The sequence below is a fragment of the Anas acuta genome, chromosome Z (assembly GCF_963932015.1).
Source record: "Anas acuta chromosome Z, bAnaAcu1.1, whole genome shotgun sequence".
Classification (NCBI taxonomy): domain Eukaryota; kingdom Metazoa; phylum Chordata; class Aves; order Anseriformes; family Anatidae; genus Anas; species Anas acuta.
Window position 1 is genome coordinate 70,542,034 of NC_089017.1, and position 18,606 is coordinate 70,560,639.

At 37.6% G+C, this 18,606-nt stretch overlaps 2 protein-coding genes across 2 annotated transcripts; one reads left to right on the forward strand and one right to left on the reverse strand.

Moving 5' to 3' along the window:
- Positions 1–76: 76 nt before the first annotated feature.
- AK6 (adenylate kinase 6) lies at positions 77–2,125 on the reverse strand. The gene is made up of 5 exons (XM_068667705.1): positions 1,952–2,125; positions 1,633–1,725; positions 712–770; positions 475–620; positions 77–330 (listed from the first exon to the last, which is right to left on the reverse strand). Exons 1-5 carry the CDS (start codon positions 1,977–1,979, stop codon positions 141–143), a joined length of 516 nt encoding a protein of 171 aa, XP_068523806.1. The 5' UTR covers positions 1,980–2,125; the 3' UTR covers positions 77–140.
- On the forward strand, positions 2,038–18,132 carry RAD17 (RAD17 checkpoint clamp loader component). Its single transcript, XM_068667700.1, has 16 exons — positions 2,038–2,174; positions 3,239–3,514; positions 4,297–4,380; positions 5,097–5,253; positions 5,721–5,857; positions 6,675–6,727; positions 6,820–6,945; positions 7,029–7,098; positions 7,737–7,848; positions 9,515–9,709; positions 10,870–10,955; positions 11,829–11,975; positions 12,518–12,664; positions 13,413–13,533; positions 14,874–14,931; positions 17,324–18,132. Exons 1-16 carry the CDS (start codon positions 2,142–2,144, stop codon positions 17,589–17,591), a joined length of 2,070 nt encoding a protein of 689 aa, XP_068523801.1. The 5' UTR covers positions 2,038–2,141; the 3' UTR covers positions 17,592–18,132.
- The last annotated feature ends 474 nt before the right edge of the window (positions 18,133–18,606 follow it).

Below are 18,606 nucleotides of genomic sequence, written 5' to 3' on the forward strand. Positions count from 1 at the left end.
GGCTATTTGGATGCTTTTTCTAATTTCCAACCATGTCAAACTACAATTAAATTAATTTTAATTAACCATACAAGAATTAAAAAATGTCATTTATTAAACTTCCCAGGAAGAGACCAGCAGAGTTACTTTTTCAGCAAATGTCAGTTGTTGTCCTTCATCCATTGCTCAATCCATTGCATAATCTGATCCAAATTTCTCTCTAGGTCTTCTGGAGTGTTGCTGGGTAACTGGTGCACGATTTCCTCCCGATATGACAACATAGCTTCCTCATAAAGAGTCTGAAAAATTTCACACTGAATGTTGTCCTGTAGCTTCTTCCCTTTGTAACCCCTGAAAAACAAGAACAGCACCAAGCTAATCCTCAGATATAGAAAGAACTACAAAATATATCATGCAGAATCAGTAGTTGATATCACAATCAAATCTGTGAAGAAGTCACACAACAGCAATTTACTTATTCATTGTGTGACATACCTGCTTTCCAGCCTGTCATACAGAAATGAGTTGTCTGTGCGAAGTACAAATACGATATGAAACCATTGTTCAGGGAAAAAATCACAGCCATGGTAATCAACGATAACTCCACCCTCGCGCATCTTGTCTTCTAGCTCATCAATTACCTGTAAAAAAAACAGACAGGCAAGGTTATGTGACATCACAGGAAATGATCGATACAAATGCAAAAATCCTAGGGTTTGAAGTTGAACTTACCCTGTCTTCATCCAAAATTGGACATTCATACTCCTCATCAAAACCTTCATATAGTTCTCCTGCAGCAAAAATAATTCATGCAAGTTAGTGAAATAGCAGAAATTATTAAAAATATAGTTACGTTTGTTTTGGGAGACTGTAAACAAAAATATTGTACAGACAAAAATACTGTACTGAGCATGGAGTGCTTCATTTACAGAATCACAGAGTCACCTAGGCTGTAAGAGACCTCTAAGATCACCTAGTCCAACCTCTACAGATTCTTATAAAGAGAGGTTTGTCACTTGCATTGCATTGATTAATAAATTACTGTTACAGGAGTGGTTTTGCGAAAAACACTCCGTAGCCAGTAACTGAGGTGAGGATCTCAGTGAAGTATCAATTTATTCGTGATTGCAATGGCGGGTGCCCCACAAGGAGGATAGTGCCCCTACCACTTCCAAAACACAGTTTATGTACTTTTTGATGACAGGAATCTCCTCTGAGTGATTCCCCACTGAGTGGGTAATCCAGGTTCACAACCTATCTGATGCTTCACAGACAACGCATGGCCTTCAGTTGCTGGCCTACTAAATTTCCAATTTCTTTTGACATTTTTACTGCTTAAAGTGTTGATGTTTCTTCTCTTTCCTGACTTTACACCGTGATTTTCACCTAATTGCTCCAAGGAGTCTGGCTGTCTGTGTTTTACAAGGTTTCCTGCTAAGCTTTCTTAGCAGTGCAAACACATCTCAATACCACACTCCTTACCTTTAAACAGTGTAACGTTGTAAAAAAACAACATTTTTACTCCCACCATTTCCTTAGCACACCCCACCAAAAACACTTCCACTAAGGCAAACCCGTTGTATTATTTTTTACTGTAAAACAAGCGCTGTAGAAGTGAAAGGCTCTGGAAAATAAAAGGCATCTCCGGCCTACCTTCTTTGGCCAGGTCCCCCACGTTGATGTAGGTCAGCCCAGTCCTGGAGGCGAGCTCCTTCCCCAGCGTGCTCTTCCCCACACCCGGCGTACCTAAAGCAAAAAAAAAAACAAACAAAATCCCCCCCAAAAAATAGGTCAGAGCGTGAGGAGCCGGGCGCCCTCCAGAGAGCCCCTCCTGAGGGGAAACCTGAAGGGGGGGGGGGTGGCTTTGCACAGAGAGAGGCGAGGGCAGGACAAGGAGGAAGGGGCTCCTCGTGTCCCCAAATCCCCGCCCGTGTCCCCCAAATCCCTGCCCGTGTCCCCCCCGTCCCCGCACCGGTGAGCAGCACGTTGGGCCGCCGCATGGCCCCGCCGCCCACAGCACAGCACAGCACAGCACAGCCCGAGCGGGGCGAGGCGAGGCGCTGAGGCGGGCAGCTAAGGGAGGGCGCTGAGGAAGGACCCAGCGAGGCCCGGCCGAGCTGCCAGGAGCCCCGGCCCCGCTGCCGGCCCCGCTGCCGGCCGCGATGTCCCGGAGCCCCGCGGGGAGGCAGCCGGAGGTAGGCACCGGGACCGGCCCCGGGGTGAGGGGGACGCGGGCGGCCATGAGCCTGCCCCTCCTCGGGGGCCGGTGGGCCGAGGGGGGGGGGGGGGGGGGACGCTGTCGCGGCGCCTCCATTCGTGTTTTTTTGAGAGGCTCCTGTTAATTATTTTTAATTTTCAGAGAGTTCTGGGTCGTGAGCGTGTATTTGTGTATCTGATTTCCCCGGGAAGTCGCCTAAACTCGTAAAAAAATTGTGCTCTGAGAGCGCGTCCTGCCAGCAAGCGGCGTGTGGGGCCCTCGGCTGTGCTCCTCTGGCAACACGCAGGTGGCCTCAGAGGGAGCTCAGGGCCTGCGAGCTTGGACACCGGCCCTGCAGGGTGTTCCTTAGGTGCAAAAGTAAATTGTGATAAAAAAATAAACCACGAACAGCGGTTTCTTTACGTGTCGCTGTCTGGCTCGTGATGCACGGCACGGCCGCTGACCCGAGATCAGTCCATCAGTCCGTATGGCCTCGTGTGGAAGATGAACACCAACACCTGATTTTATCATGCTCTTCACATCGATTTTCTGTTGTATATTTCTAGTTTTTGAAGAAAAGCTGCCTTGTAAATGGGGGATAAAGTCTTTACAATGGAAGAGACGACACAAACTTGATCTTAATGTGAAGGCTGTTGATAAGCTTATGCTGCTTTTCCATTCTTACTTCTGTTTTAACTTTACTTTTTTTTTTTTTTTTTTTTTTAATTTAAATGTGTTTTAGCAGAGATCTCAGCTTGTTCTGGTTTGCCAGTTTGCTGCAAAATCCTCTGGCACAAGGTGTAAATATTAACTTTATTCTTTGGCCCTTAAGAAGCCTGTAATTGATACAGTCCAAGCAGAGTAAGTGCCAGCATTTGTTGCTAGCTGGCATTTTTAATATCCTCTCAATGTTAATGAAATTCTTTTGCATCTACAAGGTATTTTTTTTATACATACCTGGAAGAAATCTCAAATTTTCTGGAGACAGTTGTGCCCAATTAAAGGAAGACAATGCCACAATAATAACTTTTTCTTTTTTTAATTATTTTTTTATTTTACCAGGTAAAAGGTTGGTTGGCAGATTCATTTGATGACTTCTTTGGAAACACAGCTGTTTCTTCTAGCACAGTTTCTGCAAAGCTGCCTAGAAGCAACTCTGGAAGAAATTGTCAGCAGAACAAAGACCCGTCTTCAGTGCCGGCACGTAGCAAAAGCAAAGTTCTGCCCAAAAAAAGAACAAAGTCATCTTCAGTAGACCTGCCTGGCAACGAGTGCAGACAAAATCAGAGCCAGTCTCAAGATGAGCCATGGGTAGATAAATACAAACCTGAAACTCAGGTGTGAGAGTTATTCTAAGTACTAAAATAATAGTAATGTTACACTGTAATGTATCGTGCTCATCTTTCTAATCCAACTTGATTGGGTCCTAAATATGTTGTATTTTATTAGGGCAGTAAAGTACTGTTTGATTTATCTACTCTCTGTATTCAAGGTTTTAATGAACTACTTATCTGTAGAAGATGCGTTTCTTAGCGGGCCTCCTGAGGATACAAAGGTGCTGATGAGATGTTGTTTCTTGTCCATCAACTTCTAAACTTTTGAATGTGTTGTCAAATTTTAGCCAAATCTGTCAGCCACGAGTACTTGAAAAATACACAGCTAGGGGAAGGATAAAGAACTAAGTGTAGTACTTGTATTTTATGTTGAATTTTTTAATAGTTCATCTCTGGAGAGGAAGACTAGAATGCGAGTAAGTTGCACAAAATCTGCAGAAATCCCCCAAATATATGCAGGTTTAGAGTGAGTAAGGCCTAAAAACTATCAGCTCTAGCAATAGCTATAAAGCATACTACCATGAAGGAGTATAGTGCTATTACTTTAGGAATAATAAATTATTCATTATTTCCATACTGCTGGCAATGGAAAATTGGTTGTTTGAGGAAAGAAGCTCCAATGATCGTCTTTCTGTTACTTCTGTAATAGCATAAACACATGTAACTGGAATATACGCATGTTACTGTTCTAGTCTGTATGTATTCTGTTCTTGAATCCCATCATTACAGTTGTAGAAGACAGGATGCACATATATATGTGTTTCATATGTTTTCATCTTGTTTCAGAATGACCTTGCTGTGCAAAAGAAGAAAATTGAAGAAGTTGAAACCTGGTTAAAAACACATGCGTTTCAGAGGCCACCAAAGCAGGTAATTTTGCTAAAAATTAGCAGCCAGAAGTACAAAATTGTCCAAACAAGCTGGATTCAACGTTCTTTTAATTTCAGGGGATAAAAAAAAAAAAGAACAAAATAAAAACCAGAACAAACTCTACTTTTAGATAGTGTTTATATCGCTCTATAAGAAATCTCTTAAAAACATAGGTTAGAGTTTTTACATTAGTTTAGGTCTTACACTGCTAAGGGAAGCAGAGATTAATTCTATTTTTTTTCCAGCAGCATTATTTTGTAGCATCCAGTCAAGTCATACCTGTTTGGTTTGTGCTTATAACTGTGTTTTGTCACCAAAAGACTAATTTTACATAGCATGGCAAATTTCCAGTTACAGTGACTGGAAATATAGGAGGGTATTTTTAATTTCTTGATTGATAAGAGGCATTCTTACTCTGATGCATCATTTAGTAGTCCCGACTAGTGCTTTCCAAACCTGATTCTCCTGTGTGTATTATGTTGGTGTGCAGTTAAGCAAGCAGATTCCTTTGAAAAATCTGGGAGCATGCCAGCATGCCTTCCTGAGTTCTGTTCCAGCTGTTTCAGAGTAGCCAACAGGTAAATCAGTAACACAAAATAGTTACCTATGTTTTTATTTGTAAAAGAGAATCAGTACTGTAGAAAATGTAGAACTCTTCTTCAGCCAAGCTTTAGTCTTTATTTGTTATGTTGGAGATTATTTTCTTTCTTTGACAGGGTGGCTCCGTTTTACTGTTAACTGGTCCTCCTGGCTGTGGAAAGACAGCAACTATACAAATATTAGCAAAAGATCTTGACATTCAGGTACAAGAATGGACCAATCCAATATCGTTAGACTTTACAAAAGAAGATTTAAGAAGTATATTTGGCCATGGTAAGTATTTTGATTTATTTTGTTTTCCTTCCTTATACTTCTGTGATTTTCATAGTCTGATCTGACTTCGTATGTGACAGAGGCAAAAGAATTAAAAATACAATGTCAATATAAGTCAGATTCTTAGAGTTTAATAAGAATCTTACTTCTATTTGGGAAGGGATTTATTATTATTTTTTTTTTTTACAGTGTTTACTCCAAAATAGTTTACAGTGCACACAGAGAGCTATGTAATATCCTGGATATCATTTGAACTAGTTAAATAATCGTGTGTCTTTGGGTCCTCAGCTGAATTCTACTTTGCATAAATAGTTTTCTATTTCAATTATGTTTGCTAAAGGGCTTGGCTGCTGGTGTTCAATGGCTTTTATCAAAAAGTAGCATGCGTGGGAATTAGTTCTTGTAGTTATTATGTATTCTATATTATACCAAGTAGAATACAATTTTTAATTAATTTTCTTTTTCAGTCTCAAACTTTCATATGTTTCCGAGTCAGGCCCAAGCAGCTCTTTTTCAGGATTTTCTATTAAGAGCAAATAAGTATAACAAACTTCAGATGCTTGGGGAGTCCTCAGGAAATGATAAAAAACTTATTCTCATTGAAGTAAGTGAAAACTTTTATGATAATCTTGACGTGCTAACTAGCTGCTGCTGGTGAATTGGTGTCGCCACAAATTTGACTACTTTTCTGCAGATGAGTTACTACTTACTGAGTCTTGACAGCTCGCTAGAATCAAATTCTACCCCTACTTAAACCATATAAGCTAATCGGCAGGCAGAAGTTGGACACTAGTTCATATACAGAAATCAGCAATAGATTATTAAAAAGCAGATTGTGAAGCCATGTTGAAAAATCCCATCTGTGCTTCTGTATGATTTGCTTTCTAGAAATGTGTATGTGTATAAACAGGTAGATGGAAAAATTATCACTTTTCTTGTTTGTTGAGGATGCAATATAGTGTAGAAGAGCTTGAGAATATGTGTATTGTATAAATTAGGAAGCATGGTTTCCTGTGATTGCTCTTCATAAAGTCAGCTCATGGTCTAGATTCTCTCCTATCTCGAGTAGTACATCCTGGATCCTTCTGCAGTGGAGCTGCTGCCCTGGGTATTTCTGTTATGTCTGAATAAAACTGTCTAGTAGGTAATTTGGTTATACATGGCTGTTTCTTGGAAAACAAGGATAGAAAAAAAGCTTCTTTTAGAGAATCGTTTTCCATAGGGAAAGAAAGAAATATTAGGCTTTTTTTGTTTCTTTTTCTTTCTGATTATTTTCTGTGTTAGCTGCATTCAGATTTAGTTGAAAGCGAGGTAACTAGGAAGACAAAATGTATAGCGGTGTAGTGTGGCGTTACAGTCAGTCTGAGGGAGAGAATATTTACATTTGAATGTAATGACAGCATTTCGTTTGTTTTGAATAGGACATACCAAACCAATTCTATCGAGACCCTAGCAGTCTACATGAAATTCTCAGGTTAGTTATCAACAAACTTTTAAAAGTTAGCCTTAGCCGCTTGTGTTAAATGGAGTTTGATTCCTGTTTCACCTGCTTGTTTTTCAATTTAGGAGATTCGTTCGTACAAGTAGATGTCCCCTTATATTTATAATCTCAGATAACTTCAGTGGAGACAGCAACCAGAGGTTACTATTTCCAAAAGAAATTCTGGAGGAGTTGTGTATTTCAATTATCAGGTAAGATCTTTGATGTAGTAAGAACTTCATCAAAATAAATGATAAGTGAGGAACTAATTGATTTTTTTAATGACTTTTAACAGTTTCAAGCCTATTGCACCAACAAATATGATGAAAGTTCTTAATCGAATAGCAGCAACAGAAGCTAGTATGGTAAGTTGTCAAAACTGAACTTGTGCACAGTGCTAGGATCAGGCTTTTATATATGAAATATGTTATTACTATTTTTTATTGTTTTTATTGCTTGATCTTTTATCATGTGACAACCCTCCCCCCTCCCAACAAAATAAAAAAATATATTAAAAAACAGCAGAATACAAGGAACAAAGCGGAAAACCATCTTATTTTTCAGTTGAGTTCCACTTGATCCTTGGTATAGACTTTCAAATCTGCGTCCGAAAAATCTGCTTTTTACAGAAACCGTATATATTTAAAACAGTAAGAGTAGAAGACAATCCCATCTTATCCAGTAAGACCAGAAGAGGTCATTAACTTGAATCTTCTGTTACTGCCCAATACTTGATTACAATGTATTCTAGTAGTGACTAACAGCTTGGAAAGACCTCTGTGCCTTGCTTTCTCTAGTACATTGTCATATAAACTGTGGCAATGTGTTTAAATTGATAAAGTGTTTTAAAATTAGACCTATTACCTTGCCTGAGCTTCTAATTGGGTCCTGATATAATCTGTTTATGGTCTATATCAGAAGTGAGTACCCACAGTCATAATATTACTCAAATACTCCTTATCCTACTTGTTGTTTTTACTTTGGATGTTGCTTTTCCTTGTAGAATGGAGACAAGAATTATGCTCCTGACAGAACATCTCTAGAGCTGCTTTGCAGAGGTTGTTCAGGTGATATAAGAAGTGCAATAAACAGTCTTCAGTTTTCTTCTATGAAAGGTAAATACCTGTGATTTTCATGAAAGTGAATGATGTTTTGACCACTGCTGCTGTAAAGATATGCTGTTCACCATTGAAGCTGCTAGGTGAGATGTGTGAAAACATTTTTAACTTGATGCGCTGGAGCAAGAAGAGGATTTTTTCTTTAAAGCCAAATAAGTTGAGTGTTACGCCATTTCTAAATATCTGCTACATGTGTATTGATGTAGCTTAATGCAGTGACCTCTCTTCCTCTTGATATCTTTGTTACCAGTATGCATTTGCTGATGAAAGCTTTTAAGATGCAAACTTAATTTGGAAGAAGTATTTTCACTTCTTGCTTCTTTAAACTTGTTTATGTCCTCATCTCTGCTCATGTAGCATTTCTGAAATAGCCCATTGAATTTGTGTGTGGCATTTCTGAAATTATTGATTTTGCTTTTGAGTTCCTACAGCTGTTGATAAGTTGAAAAGCTGTGAGGTAGCATGACCTTCTATGAAGTTATTGACAGGATTATAGAATAGCTTTGTGAAGTCCTGGAATATAGTTGCCTTTAAAATACATGGCTATACAATGCTCAAATCAGTCTTAGTTTAAGATTACTTAAATGTTGCAGTGTAGAAAGAAAAGACTTACTGTATCTTTTTGTAAGTGCTGGAAGTCAAACTTAAGGAAACAAATTGACACATGGTCTCTGGTACTTATAGTTTATTCTGAGAACCTGTAGATGATGCCAGCATTTACGTTCAAACCAGAAATAAAGAAGTAGACTTTTGTGGTACTTCTTAAAGCTGGTAGTGATTGTGTTGTTTTTCGTTCATTTCCTTTTTATTCCACTTCTCAAGTTGAAAATGTGGAATAGATTAAATGTTGTTTCAAGTCCTTGTGGTTTGGGTTTTGTAGTATATTGAAATGGATTTCTAGACGTGTTTTTTACATGTAATTGGGGAGAAAGTCAAGTTTATAGGTTTCAATTGTAAACATGGAAACTAAGTTCTTCTGATGTCTTTGTGTAGGAGTTTTTACTGTCTTACTCATCAGAAGAAAAAAAAAAACACAGAAAATTTCTCTCAGCAAAACCATTTTTGATTTTAGTGCCATTAAATGAATAAAAAGTAGGTTGAAAGTACCTGCGAGTAGTTTGGTCTAGCTCACTGGTGGATGCCAAGATGCTTTATATATTTTTTTTATATATGTATTTTATACATACTGTAGAAAATCTAAGTAGTCTTAAAAATGACCGGTTTGTGTAATTTTAAATAAACTGATCTTGGAAGTGTAAAAACATGGGGGTTATATAAAGAACTTGGGAGAGAAAAAAGGCATACGTTCCTTCTTGCATTTTTCTTTTTAAACACTGATCAAGAGAGCTGTTCTCACATCAAATAGAAATAATTTAATAGGTCAGGTGTTTCAGTTAGATAATAGATCATCAGACAGTGAAAATTTGGAAAGAATGCCAGCTTTTCTTTTAGAACAGCTGTTTATTATTTGAAGAAATGCTTCACATCTTAGTTATGGCTTAAGGGGCAAAAGTGTAATAAATCATGCTAGTTTAGGTGATGAGGTTGCCTTCCTAACAAATGTGCTTTCTCTTAGTTACCTTACTTTTAAAACTTTTACTGTATCATAGATTTTAGTTATTTATTTACTTCATAATGGTCATATTGCTTCTTTTATTGATAGACTTCTCATTGGAGAAAAATTTTTGGTCAAGGAAGGAAGGCAACTCCACACTAAAACACGGAGCAGCAGCAGTGTGTAAATCAAGAAAGAAAAGTAAATGTGATCCTTCGGAAGACCAGGAGATACAAGCTATTGGTGGCAAAGATGCTTCTATCTTTCTTTTCCATGCTCTGGGGAAAATAATTTACTGCAAAAGTAAGAGAACTTTGCCTTACTCTTCCTTGTCAGTAGGAGAAGTATGTTAGCTCCTAGTAGCTAGACTTGATAAAGTAAGGCTTAGGGTGACCCCTAATTCTCATATAACAGTATAAAGATAGTAATAAATGCCTCTGGTAACTGAGATTGCAGCAGTCTGCATGTAATAGAGAAATAACACACATTTCATTAACGAATCTACTGCATATATGTAATACAATACATACCTCTAGTTGCATTAGGTCCATCTGCTGTCATGCACCGACAGCTAAATAGATAGCTATCACATTTGTTGCTTTGCCCAAAGGCGAAATTTTCCTTTTGTATAGAATTATACATAATTATGCATTTATGTTCTGAACTCATCTGTTTTCTTAGAGGTTACAAAACGGCCCTGCAGCCTCTTGGCTGCTGCCTGCCCTGTTGATGGGTATGGTTTTGATTTGTTGTGCTGTCTTTTCCTCCCTACTTTTTTTTTATCTGATCTTTTTTTTTTTATTATTATTATTATTATTACACTACCCCATCTCCTTTTCCACCTCTCCAAAATGCTTTTAACTTCACTGATTTTTATACACTCAAGCTCTGCAAATTTACTTCAGCTCTGCTTCCTGGGTATGGCTACGGTCCTTTATTAACATCTAAATAATACAGTTCATAAGAATTTGATACTTACGCTGTAATACTATCTACGCTCAGCTAAATAAGGAGCCATAATGCCACTGGTTGTTCACCTTTATGTAATAATTCACAGCATCTGTTCCAAAATAAATTCAGAAATGGTGAGATGAGGGAATATGAAAGCTGTAAGGAGAAATGTGTTATATGAAGCACAGTGTATCTAATTACCTGCTGTTGACCATGTAATTAATTATTGATGCAGGCATAAACAGTTTCCTAGGAAGTGAAAACTGTGTAACCTAGATGTTGGTAAAGTCAACTGTTGCTTAAAAATCATGCTCACTATACATGAAAACTACTGTTTATGCAGTTGCACATTTTTGTTCTTGCTCTCAGTCTCATTGGTTTTCTGAGTTTGAATTTAATGTCTGAAATGTGTGTCTTCCCCACCTCGTTCCCCTGTCAGCTCTTCGATAGTATGCAGTAACATGACGTTATTTCTGGTAGTAGAGGACTAAGGATTATAAAATTCCTTTTAGGAGAACCTCTGTCAGAGTCGGAAGTTCTTCAGCTGCCTCCTCACCTATCAGAATACCGTCGAGACACCTTGCTTATTCAGCCCGAGGTATATCTGCATTAATTGCTTAATTCCAATTTGATATGGGAGGAAACCAAACCATAAACCTGAGTGATTGTTACAAATTCTCAAGTGCCTTTGTCGTTAATCCTAATATTCGTATACTCAGTTGGTCTAAGTTGCAGAATAATCTGGAAGGGAGCTCTGGAGGCTAACTTCAAAGGCCAATGAGGTTCTCAGTCTTGTTTAGTTTTGTGTATCTCCAGTGATAGTCAGTAAGAAATTTCTGACTTGGATCGAAGGGTGGACTTACCCTTGCTGCAGGCTGTGATGATTTCTCTCTCACATTTTTGCTGTGTGTGATCTAGTGGAGTCTGAGCTCACCTTCCTGTTGTCATTCATTGGAGAGCTGAAGAGAGCAGTGATTTCTGCCCTTCCAGCCTCCCTTAGTTGTCTTTGGGAAGAAACCATCCTTCCCTTTGCTTGTGAGCAGAGCAGAGGGGGACAATCACCTCCCTTGGCCTGCTGGCCACACTGCTGTTGGTGCAGCAGTACGGGTGGCTTTCTGGGCTGTGAGTGCACCTGGCTTGCTCGTATTCAGTCTTTCAACCACCGGTACCCTCAAGTCTTTCTTCTCAGAGCTGCTCCCAATCAACTCATCACCCTGCCTGTATTCATGTCTGGGATTGCCCTTGCTCAGGTGCAGGACCTTGCACCTGGCCTTGTTGAACCTTACAAGGTCTCTGTGGGTCCCATCACTCAAGCATGTCAAGGTCCCTCTGGGTGGCATCCCTTCCCTTGGTAGGTCATGCACCAGCTCTGTAATCATCCAAATGTGTCATAACTTCTATGGGATACGTTTCCTTTTATACTGTATAAAACCTGAAGTTTTTTTCTTGTGGTTCCTCCCACTTCCAATAGGTTATTGTGGAAAAATCACACATGTCTGGAAGCATGTTTAATTTATACCTTCACCAGAACTACGTAGAATTTTTTACTGACATAGACGATGTTGTGAGAGCCAGTGAATACCTGAGCACCGCTGATGTCCTTTGTAGTAACTGGAATGTAAGTGTCATTTTATACATACGTAAATTGAGTTGCTAGATGTTTCTCTGAGTATTTATAAATAGTAGAAGGAAATTTTCGTACACATTAATAAGAACTAAGCTGTATCATTTGAAACTTATGATACAGGTGACCGTGAATTGTTAAACTGCATCCAATGGAGGAGAGATGCAGGCCATTTGTGTACAATTTCTGTGCAAAATGGCCTTTGTTTTTTTATAGTTGGTCATTGTATATTTTATAGACTACAGTGTATATATGTATAATATGGTATATTAAATACACCATATTTTTATAAAATAGTGTAAAATATTCTACAAAATGTTTTTAAGTAGAACAATAATGTGTTAAATGTATCAGAGTCTATATGTCTTCTCCCTGAAGTACTTGAGCTAGCTTTTTGTTCAGTTCCTTTGACCAGAGGTTCTGCAATAATCTAAATTCATGCTAAACATGTTTTGTCACTGCAGTTGAAGAGCATGTTTTAGTCAAATGAGATGCATTGTACCTTGAGCTGAGCTAATGCCCAGTTTCTGTCTTAGTCACGGCTTGTGATGGAAGAATACAGCGCGTCTGTGGCTACCCGAGGTGTGATACATTCCAACACATCCCGAGCCTTTGCCCACTGCCAAGGAGGGATGGGGTTCCGGCCACTGCATAAGCCCCAGTGGTTCTTCATCAATAACAAGGTAAATACTTGATGTTTTGAGGAAGGCATTCCACTTACATTTCTAAGTGGTGTGAGTAGTATATGTGAAGTTTATACGCGGTGCTAAACTTGTCAAATACCCTATTTTAATATAAGCTACTTGTAAAGAACGCTTGCTTGAAGAGGTCTACTTGTGCTATTTCATTAATGGAAAAATGAACTGGAGACCTCCAACAGTGTTCCCTGTGTCTGAGTTAGTGTATCTCTGGGACAGTATTAACCCCCACCTTATGGGAACGCAGTTAATGTTGAGATACTTTGAAATATTCCTAAAAGTAAATTTAATTTAAGTAGATTAAATTGCCTTAAACTCTTATAATAATACATAAGTATTTTGCAATATATGTGTTTATCAAAAATGGCTTGTTCATGAGATACCAAAGCTCTTGGTAACTTTTTACATTTGCATACCTGCCTTGCTGTGCCTGACAGAATAAAAAAAAGTGCCTAGGATGGTTGGGGAATACTATAATCAAAGGATAAAAACTTTCAGGAAACTTCAATGTCCAGTGAAAGACAAAAATGAAGAAGTTTACCATTTTTTATAATCTGTATATGGCAACTCTAACTGCTTCTTTCTTTCCTGGACTTGTTCTGTATAGGCTTGTGCATAGCTATACAGCAGACAAGAAGAAAGTTATCCTGCTGCTTTTTCTGGTACAGAATACATATAATAATTTTCGCTTTAGCAGAGTTCTTACTTTTAATTTTTTCCTCAACTCTAACAGTATCAAGAAAACTGCCTTGCTGCAAGATCGCTCTTCTCAAGCTTCTGTTTACCACCAGAGTGTCTTCAGACAGAGCTATTGCCTTACCTTGCTATGTTAGCAAATCCAATGAGAAACCAAGGTAAAATCAGTGTTACACTTGCTCTTAGATTTTTGTAAATATTAAAGCATACTGAAAAATTTTAGTAACTCAGAATGTGAGTTCCATCTGTCCTTTTGCCTCACTTCAGCAAAAATAACAATGACAACAAAACAAATAGAAACAAAACCCCAAGGCCACCACATACGGTACACACAGAGAGGTAGTGAGCTGGTGTGTAATTAAAATTCAAGCTGTCCTGCTGGGTTTTGAAACAAAATCAGGAATGTCTTTAAAGCTTTTGTAACTGAAAGAATGAAAACAAGCTCTCTGTCTTGTAATAGGTGAGCCATACACAATACATACACATGGCTTTATAAATGTGTAAGTCTGGTCCTAGTGTTAGAGTACTTAAAAATCCTATTTCCCTCTTGCTTACTGCACAGATTTTGAGCATCTATGTACACTGAATTTCGTCATATGACTATTGTGCGGTCTCAAGGTCTTGCACAGTTCTTCTGTATACCCACATCCTTACTAGCCTATTTAACTCGGTGCCCCAAGGTATCGTGCTAATCTTACCCTTCAACTCTCTTTTTCTCACATTTGAGAGCATAGTGGGTAAGGCAGATCCTAGCACAGATCTCTACAGAGATGTGTTGGCAATTTTCCTCCATTTCAGGTATGAACTGTTAACTCATACCCATGGCCCCCATTTCCCATCCATTAATTATCAGACTTTACTAATTAAGTTCTTCTTTTAGGCGTAAGGCTTCTTTTGAAAGCCTCTGATAGGGGACTTAGAAGCCTTTTGGAAACCAAGTAGACTACATTAGCTACATCTTCATTGCTTCTGATAGCTTTTGAGTAACCTCAACAGACTTAAAAGGCTCTAAAAAGCCTTTTCCAGAAAGAAGTAAACAAAATCAAAATTTACAGTGCATTTTTAAAAAGTGTGTAACAAAGGTGACCCATGAGCAGATAGTACATGCATAAAAATTTACTTTGTATGATATATAATCCCAAAATTACAGATCACACAGGTGGGTCACTTATGCTATGTTAATTATGTCTATTAAAAGGCTGTATGTCTTAACTAAGGCCATGATGTCCAGGTTAATTCATTTTGTAGGATATGTATTAAGCTGTAAACTTGTGCTGTAGAGTTATTATGAATGGTAGGGGTATTATAATTGTGTAGTCAATATACAAATATACTGCATATTCAAAGTATATCATACTACCATATAAACTGTTCTGATGAGCAAATTTATGCAGGACCACCTAACTGAACTTACAATGAATTACTTGCTTTACAGTGTGCTTAATTCTGTGTGCGTTATGATGTATTTAATACGATACCGGTGATTCTTTGTTCTCAGCTCAGATTGCTTTTATTCAAGATGTTGGGAGGCTACCCCTGAAAAGACGTTTTGGGAGGTAAAGTTGCCTTTTTCTTTCTTCAAGAAAATACAATACCTTCTTTCTTCCTCAACATATTAAGAAAAGAGATGTTTTTGTACAAAACAATTTCAGTGTGTATCTGTAGTGTGACATTTTGCCTCACTTGCAGCATGATCATTTAGTAGTTTGGCTGTTAGAATTTTTTCCAGTTCAAATCTATATTATGCTGCTAATAGCAATATTTTAGCTATAGTCTTACTTTTATATTCTTGTCTAGCTTTCTCTTCCACTGTATCAAATGCTATTTATCTGTGCTAGACATGCTTATATTTGTTCAGTGCACGATCTGGATGAAATCTTTTTACCATCAAGAACATTTAATGTTTTAACTTTTAGTTCTTTTTAAAAGAACTAAATGTTCTTTTTACCATCAAGAACATTTAGTTTTATTCTTAATAAAACTAAATTGGTATGAGTGTAGTGTGCTTTGCCCATTGTTTATCATAACATAAAACATTAATCTGAAACTTTGATAGAATATTCTGTTATGTCATTTGTTAGAGGCTTAAGAAAGAAAATATGAGAAATTACTCTTATTTCCTTTGAAACAATTGTATGCCTGTGGGACTAACAAGTACTTAATGAGTGCTTCCTCTGAAATTAGATAGCAGCACTGACTTTGTTTTGTGTAGCTTTTTTCATAAAACTACAACTACTGAAATTCCTCTGTCTTGGATGCTAGAATTTTGAAAAAATACTTTTTTTTCAGTTGTGATGCTACAGTCGCCTGTTTATGGATTCTGTAGTGCTGATGGGGCAATATAGCTTGATATGCTATACTATGACTCCAGTGGGCTTCTGAACCATAGAGATTGTTCAAAAAATTAGAGACTTAGATACATTTCTATGACCTTGATATCTCTAAAAACTAAAACATTTTAATTGTGATGGCCTCTACTAATAAGGTGTTGTGTGTTTTTATTAGCCAAGAGAAAAGGGTTTGTCAGGGCATCTGACAAAGCATCTTATATTTATCAGTGTAATACTGCTGCATGAGTTTTAACTACTTTACCTAGTAAAGTTACGAAAACCCACACTGTTCCCTGACAAATGAATTAAAAGCCATTTTGGCTGCTAGTCATGAAGAAATGGAGGTATTTTTGTATTCTTCCTAGTCTGAGCCGAACTGTTTATAACTTCACAAGTTAGTCATAGACTTCCTTATGCCATTAACTTTGTCTGCAGCATACCTCTAAATATTGATAAAATTTTTGTACCTGCATTAATAAGTTGCGTGTGTACCATTTAGTTTATCTGAGGGACAACTTTGTAGGACTGAAATCCTTTTAATTAGTTCACTATTTTGGAAAGGAAGTGTAAAGAAGTTTACATATTTTAGTAGTATGTATTTGCTTCCTTCACGAATCCCAATTGAAAATCATTTATTTTGTTAAGGACTTTATTTTGTTAAAGACTACTTTTGTTAAAGACTTCATTTTATTAAAGACTATTTTATATAAAGTAGTCTTTAATAATATATGTTTCAACAGAAATAAGAATATTATTTTCCATTACATTTATTAGTGGGATAGGAATACTGCTGTAGTAAGAAAATTGGCATTGGGGAGATTGTATGTTTTTTGATAAATTTGAATTGTTGTCAGGATGAGCTTTTGTCAGTAACTTTTGGGAAAGTTTATTAATACCACGTAAAATGGAGAAAATAAATAATGGAACATTGATAACATACTGAGGTAGGGATGCTACAAAGATGAAGTCAAAATAGTAAAAGAAATAAGAAATGTAAAAAGAAATACTTTCGACTCCTTGTCTTAAGTTGCCTGTTTCAAGTTAAGTTGCTTCATGTCGTAAAGGACTTGGTTCTTGTTTGGAAGGGGTCTGATATGCTGTGGGCTGTTGTCAGTAAGGTAGTTGTTAGCAGTTCACGTGCTTGAGGAAAGCTAACCAAAAACACTGTCACCGTAAGGAAGAAACGTCAAGCACCAGACAGTGCTGGGGAAAGAACACAAAACGTACATGACTTGATGCTTTGCTCTTGCTGTAGGTTAGATAGTACTGCTTTTCACCTGAGAGAAGCTTCTATCTTCTGTCAGTCTTGCGAGTGATACAGCATTGAGGTCTGGGCATAAATATCTATACTTGGTAGGTGTGTACAGAAGTAAAACATATTGGAAGTAGTCATGTAAAAAAAATAATGTGTACAGTTTGAATTAAATGTGACTTGTAAAGGGAATTACTGACAGGAAATGTGAAAGCTGTTCAGCGTCAGTGAACAGGAAGGTGCTACACAGGTGGTCTTTTTACTGTAGCTTGTGCTAGAGCAGGAAATGTTTTTTGGGGGTGGTTGTTGGGTTGTATGTGTCTTATTTTTTGGTAATAACTTAATCTTGTGATGATTATTTTACAGGTTAAAGCTTGAAACGCTTACTGATAAAGATCCTGGAATACCAGACCTGTTTGTTAGTTTTGAGGGGGACCATGATGGTGTGCATGCTACAGAGATGGATGTGCAGATGGAGCAAAACAGAACACAAGAGAATGGTTCAGATGGATTCCCTCTTTCTTCTAGCCAGTGCAGTGGAAGCGAACTACCTTGCAGTCAGCCTCAGCCTGTTGCAGCCCAAGCAGCTATGGAGGAAGATGAGTTAAAAATAGAAGAATATGATAGTGACTGAGTACAACAAAATATCAACCACTGAGTTGCCTGAATAGATTAAAATGCATCAAAGGCCTTTGCTAAAGTGAGTATGGTCTGCACCTCAGTAATCCTTTAGCTACTTAGGTGGATGAAGAAGCCAGATCTAAACATGTGTCAGTATCAAGACATTTCTTCAGCTTCCCCTTAGCTTTGGAGGATCAGACCTGAGCAGAATACTAAATTGCAGGCTATTCCCTGCCTATTCTGAGCCATGAAAGTAATTTATACTGAGAGAGAGAGAACAGTAAATGATATAGTTTGAAAGACTGTAGATAATCAGTTTCACTCTTAAGTTATTTTTTATTTTTACACATTTTAATTTACTCTGCAGTTGTACAGTGGCTTTCCTAAGTGCACAGTTGATTAGTTGTCAGCATTTGAAGGCTTTACTAAAATTTATACCTTCAGGGAAATTGCTGTTTGGAAGTTTGAACCTTCTGAAAGAAGAGACTAAGGGGTATATGTAAAAAGTTTTATATCCTGTACCGATGATGTAAATAAAACTCCTACTGTATTAATACTGTTTTGTATTCTGCTACAGATATTTTTACAGTGTTTATAGGTTGAACGTATGTTGTACAACACAGTATTTTGGATTCCTTTTTGGAAAATATTTTCATAATTTATTGAGGAGGAAATAGAACAATCAATCAGAAGTCCTTTTTGTCCTTTGTATTCTGTAGGAAGCTCTTGGTGTAGCGTGCAGTTTTCTCTTTAAATTGCAGCTGTGCTGGAACAAAGAATAATCCCATGGTTGGTAATGAACACATGAAAAGTTTTTTCTTTGTCTGAACAGACAGTTAAGTGGTTTAGCACTTCACTGTAACTGGGATTACTTCATGCAAATCATCTTAACAGGTTATAATTAGTGATACCACATAAATAAGGAAACAAGGAACAAACCACCAACTTAACTTTGAATGCATGACGTGTGTTTGCATTTCTCTACTGTTAAAATCCAAAGTTAGAAAATGCATCTACAGCCATAACCT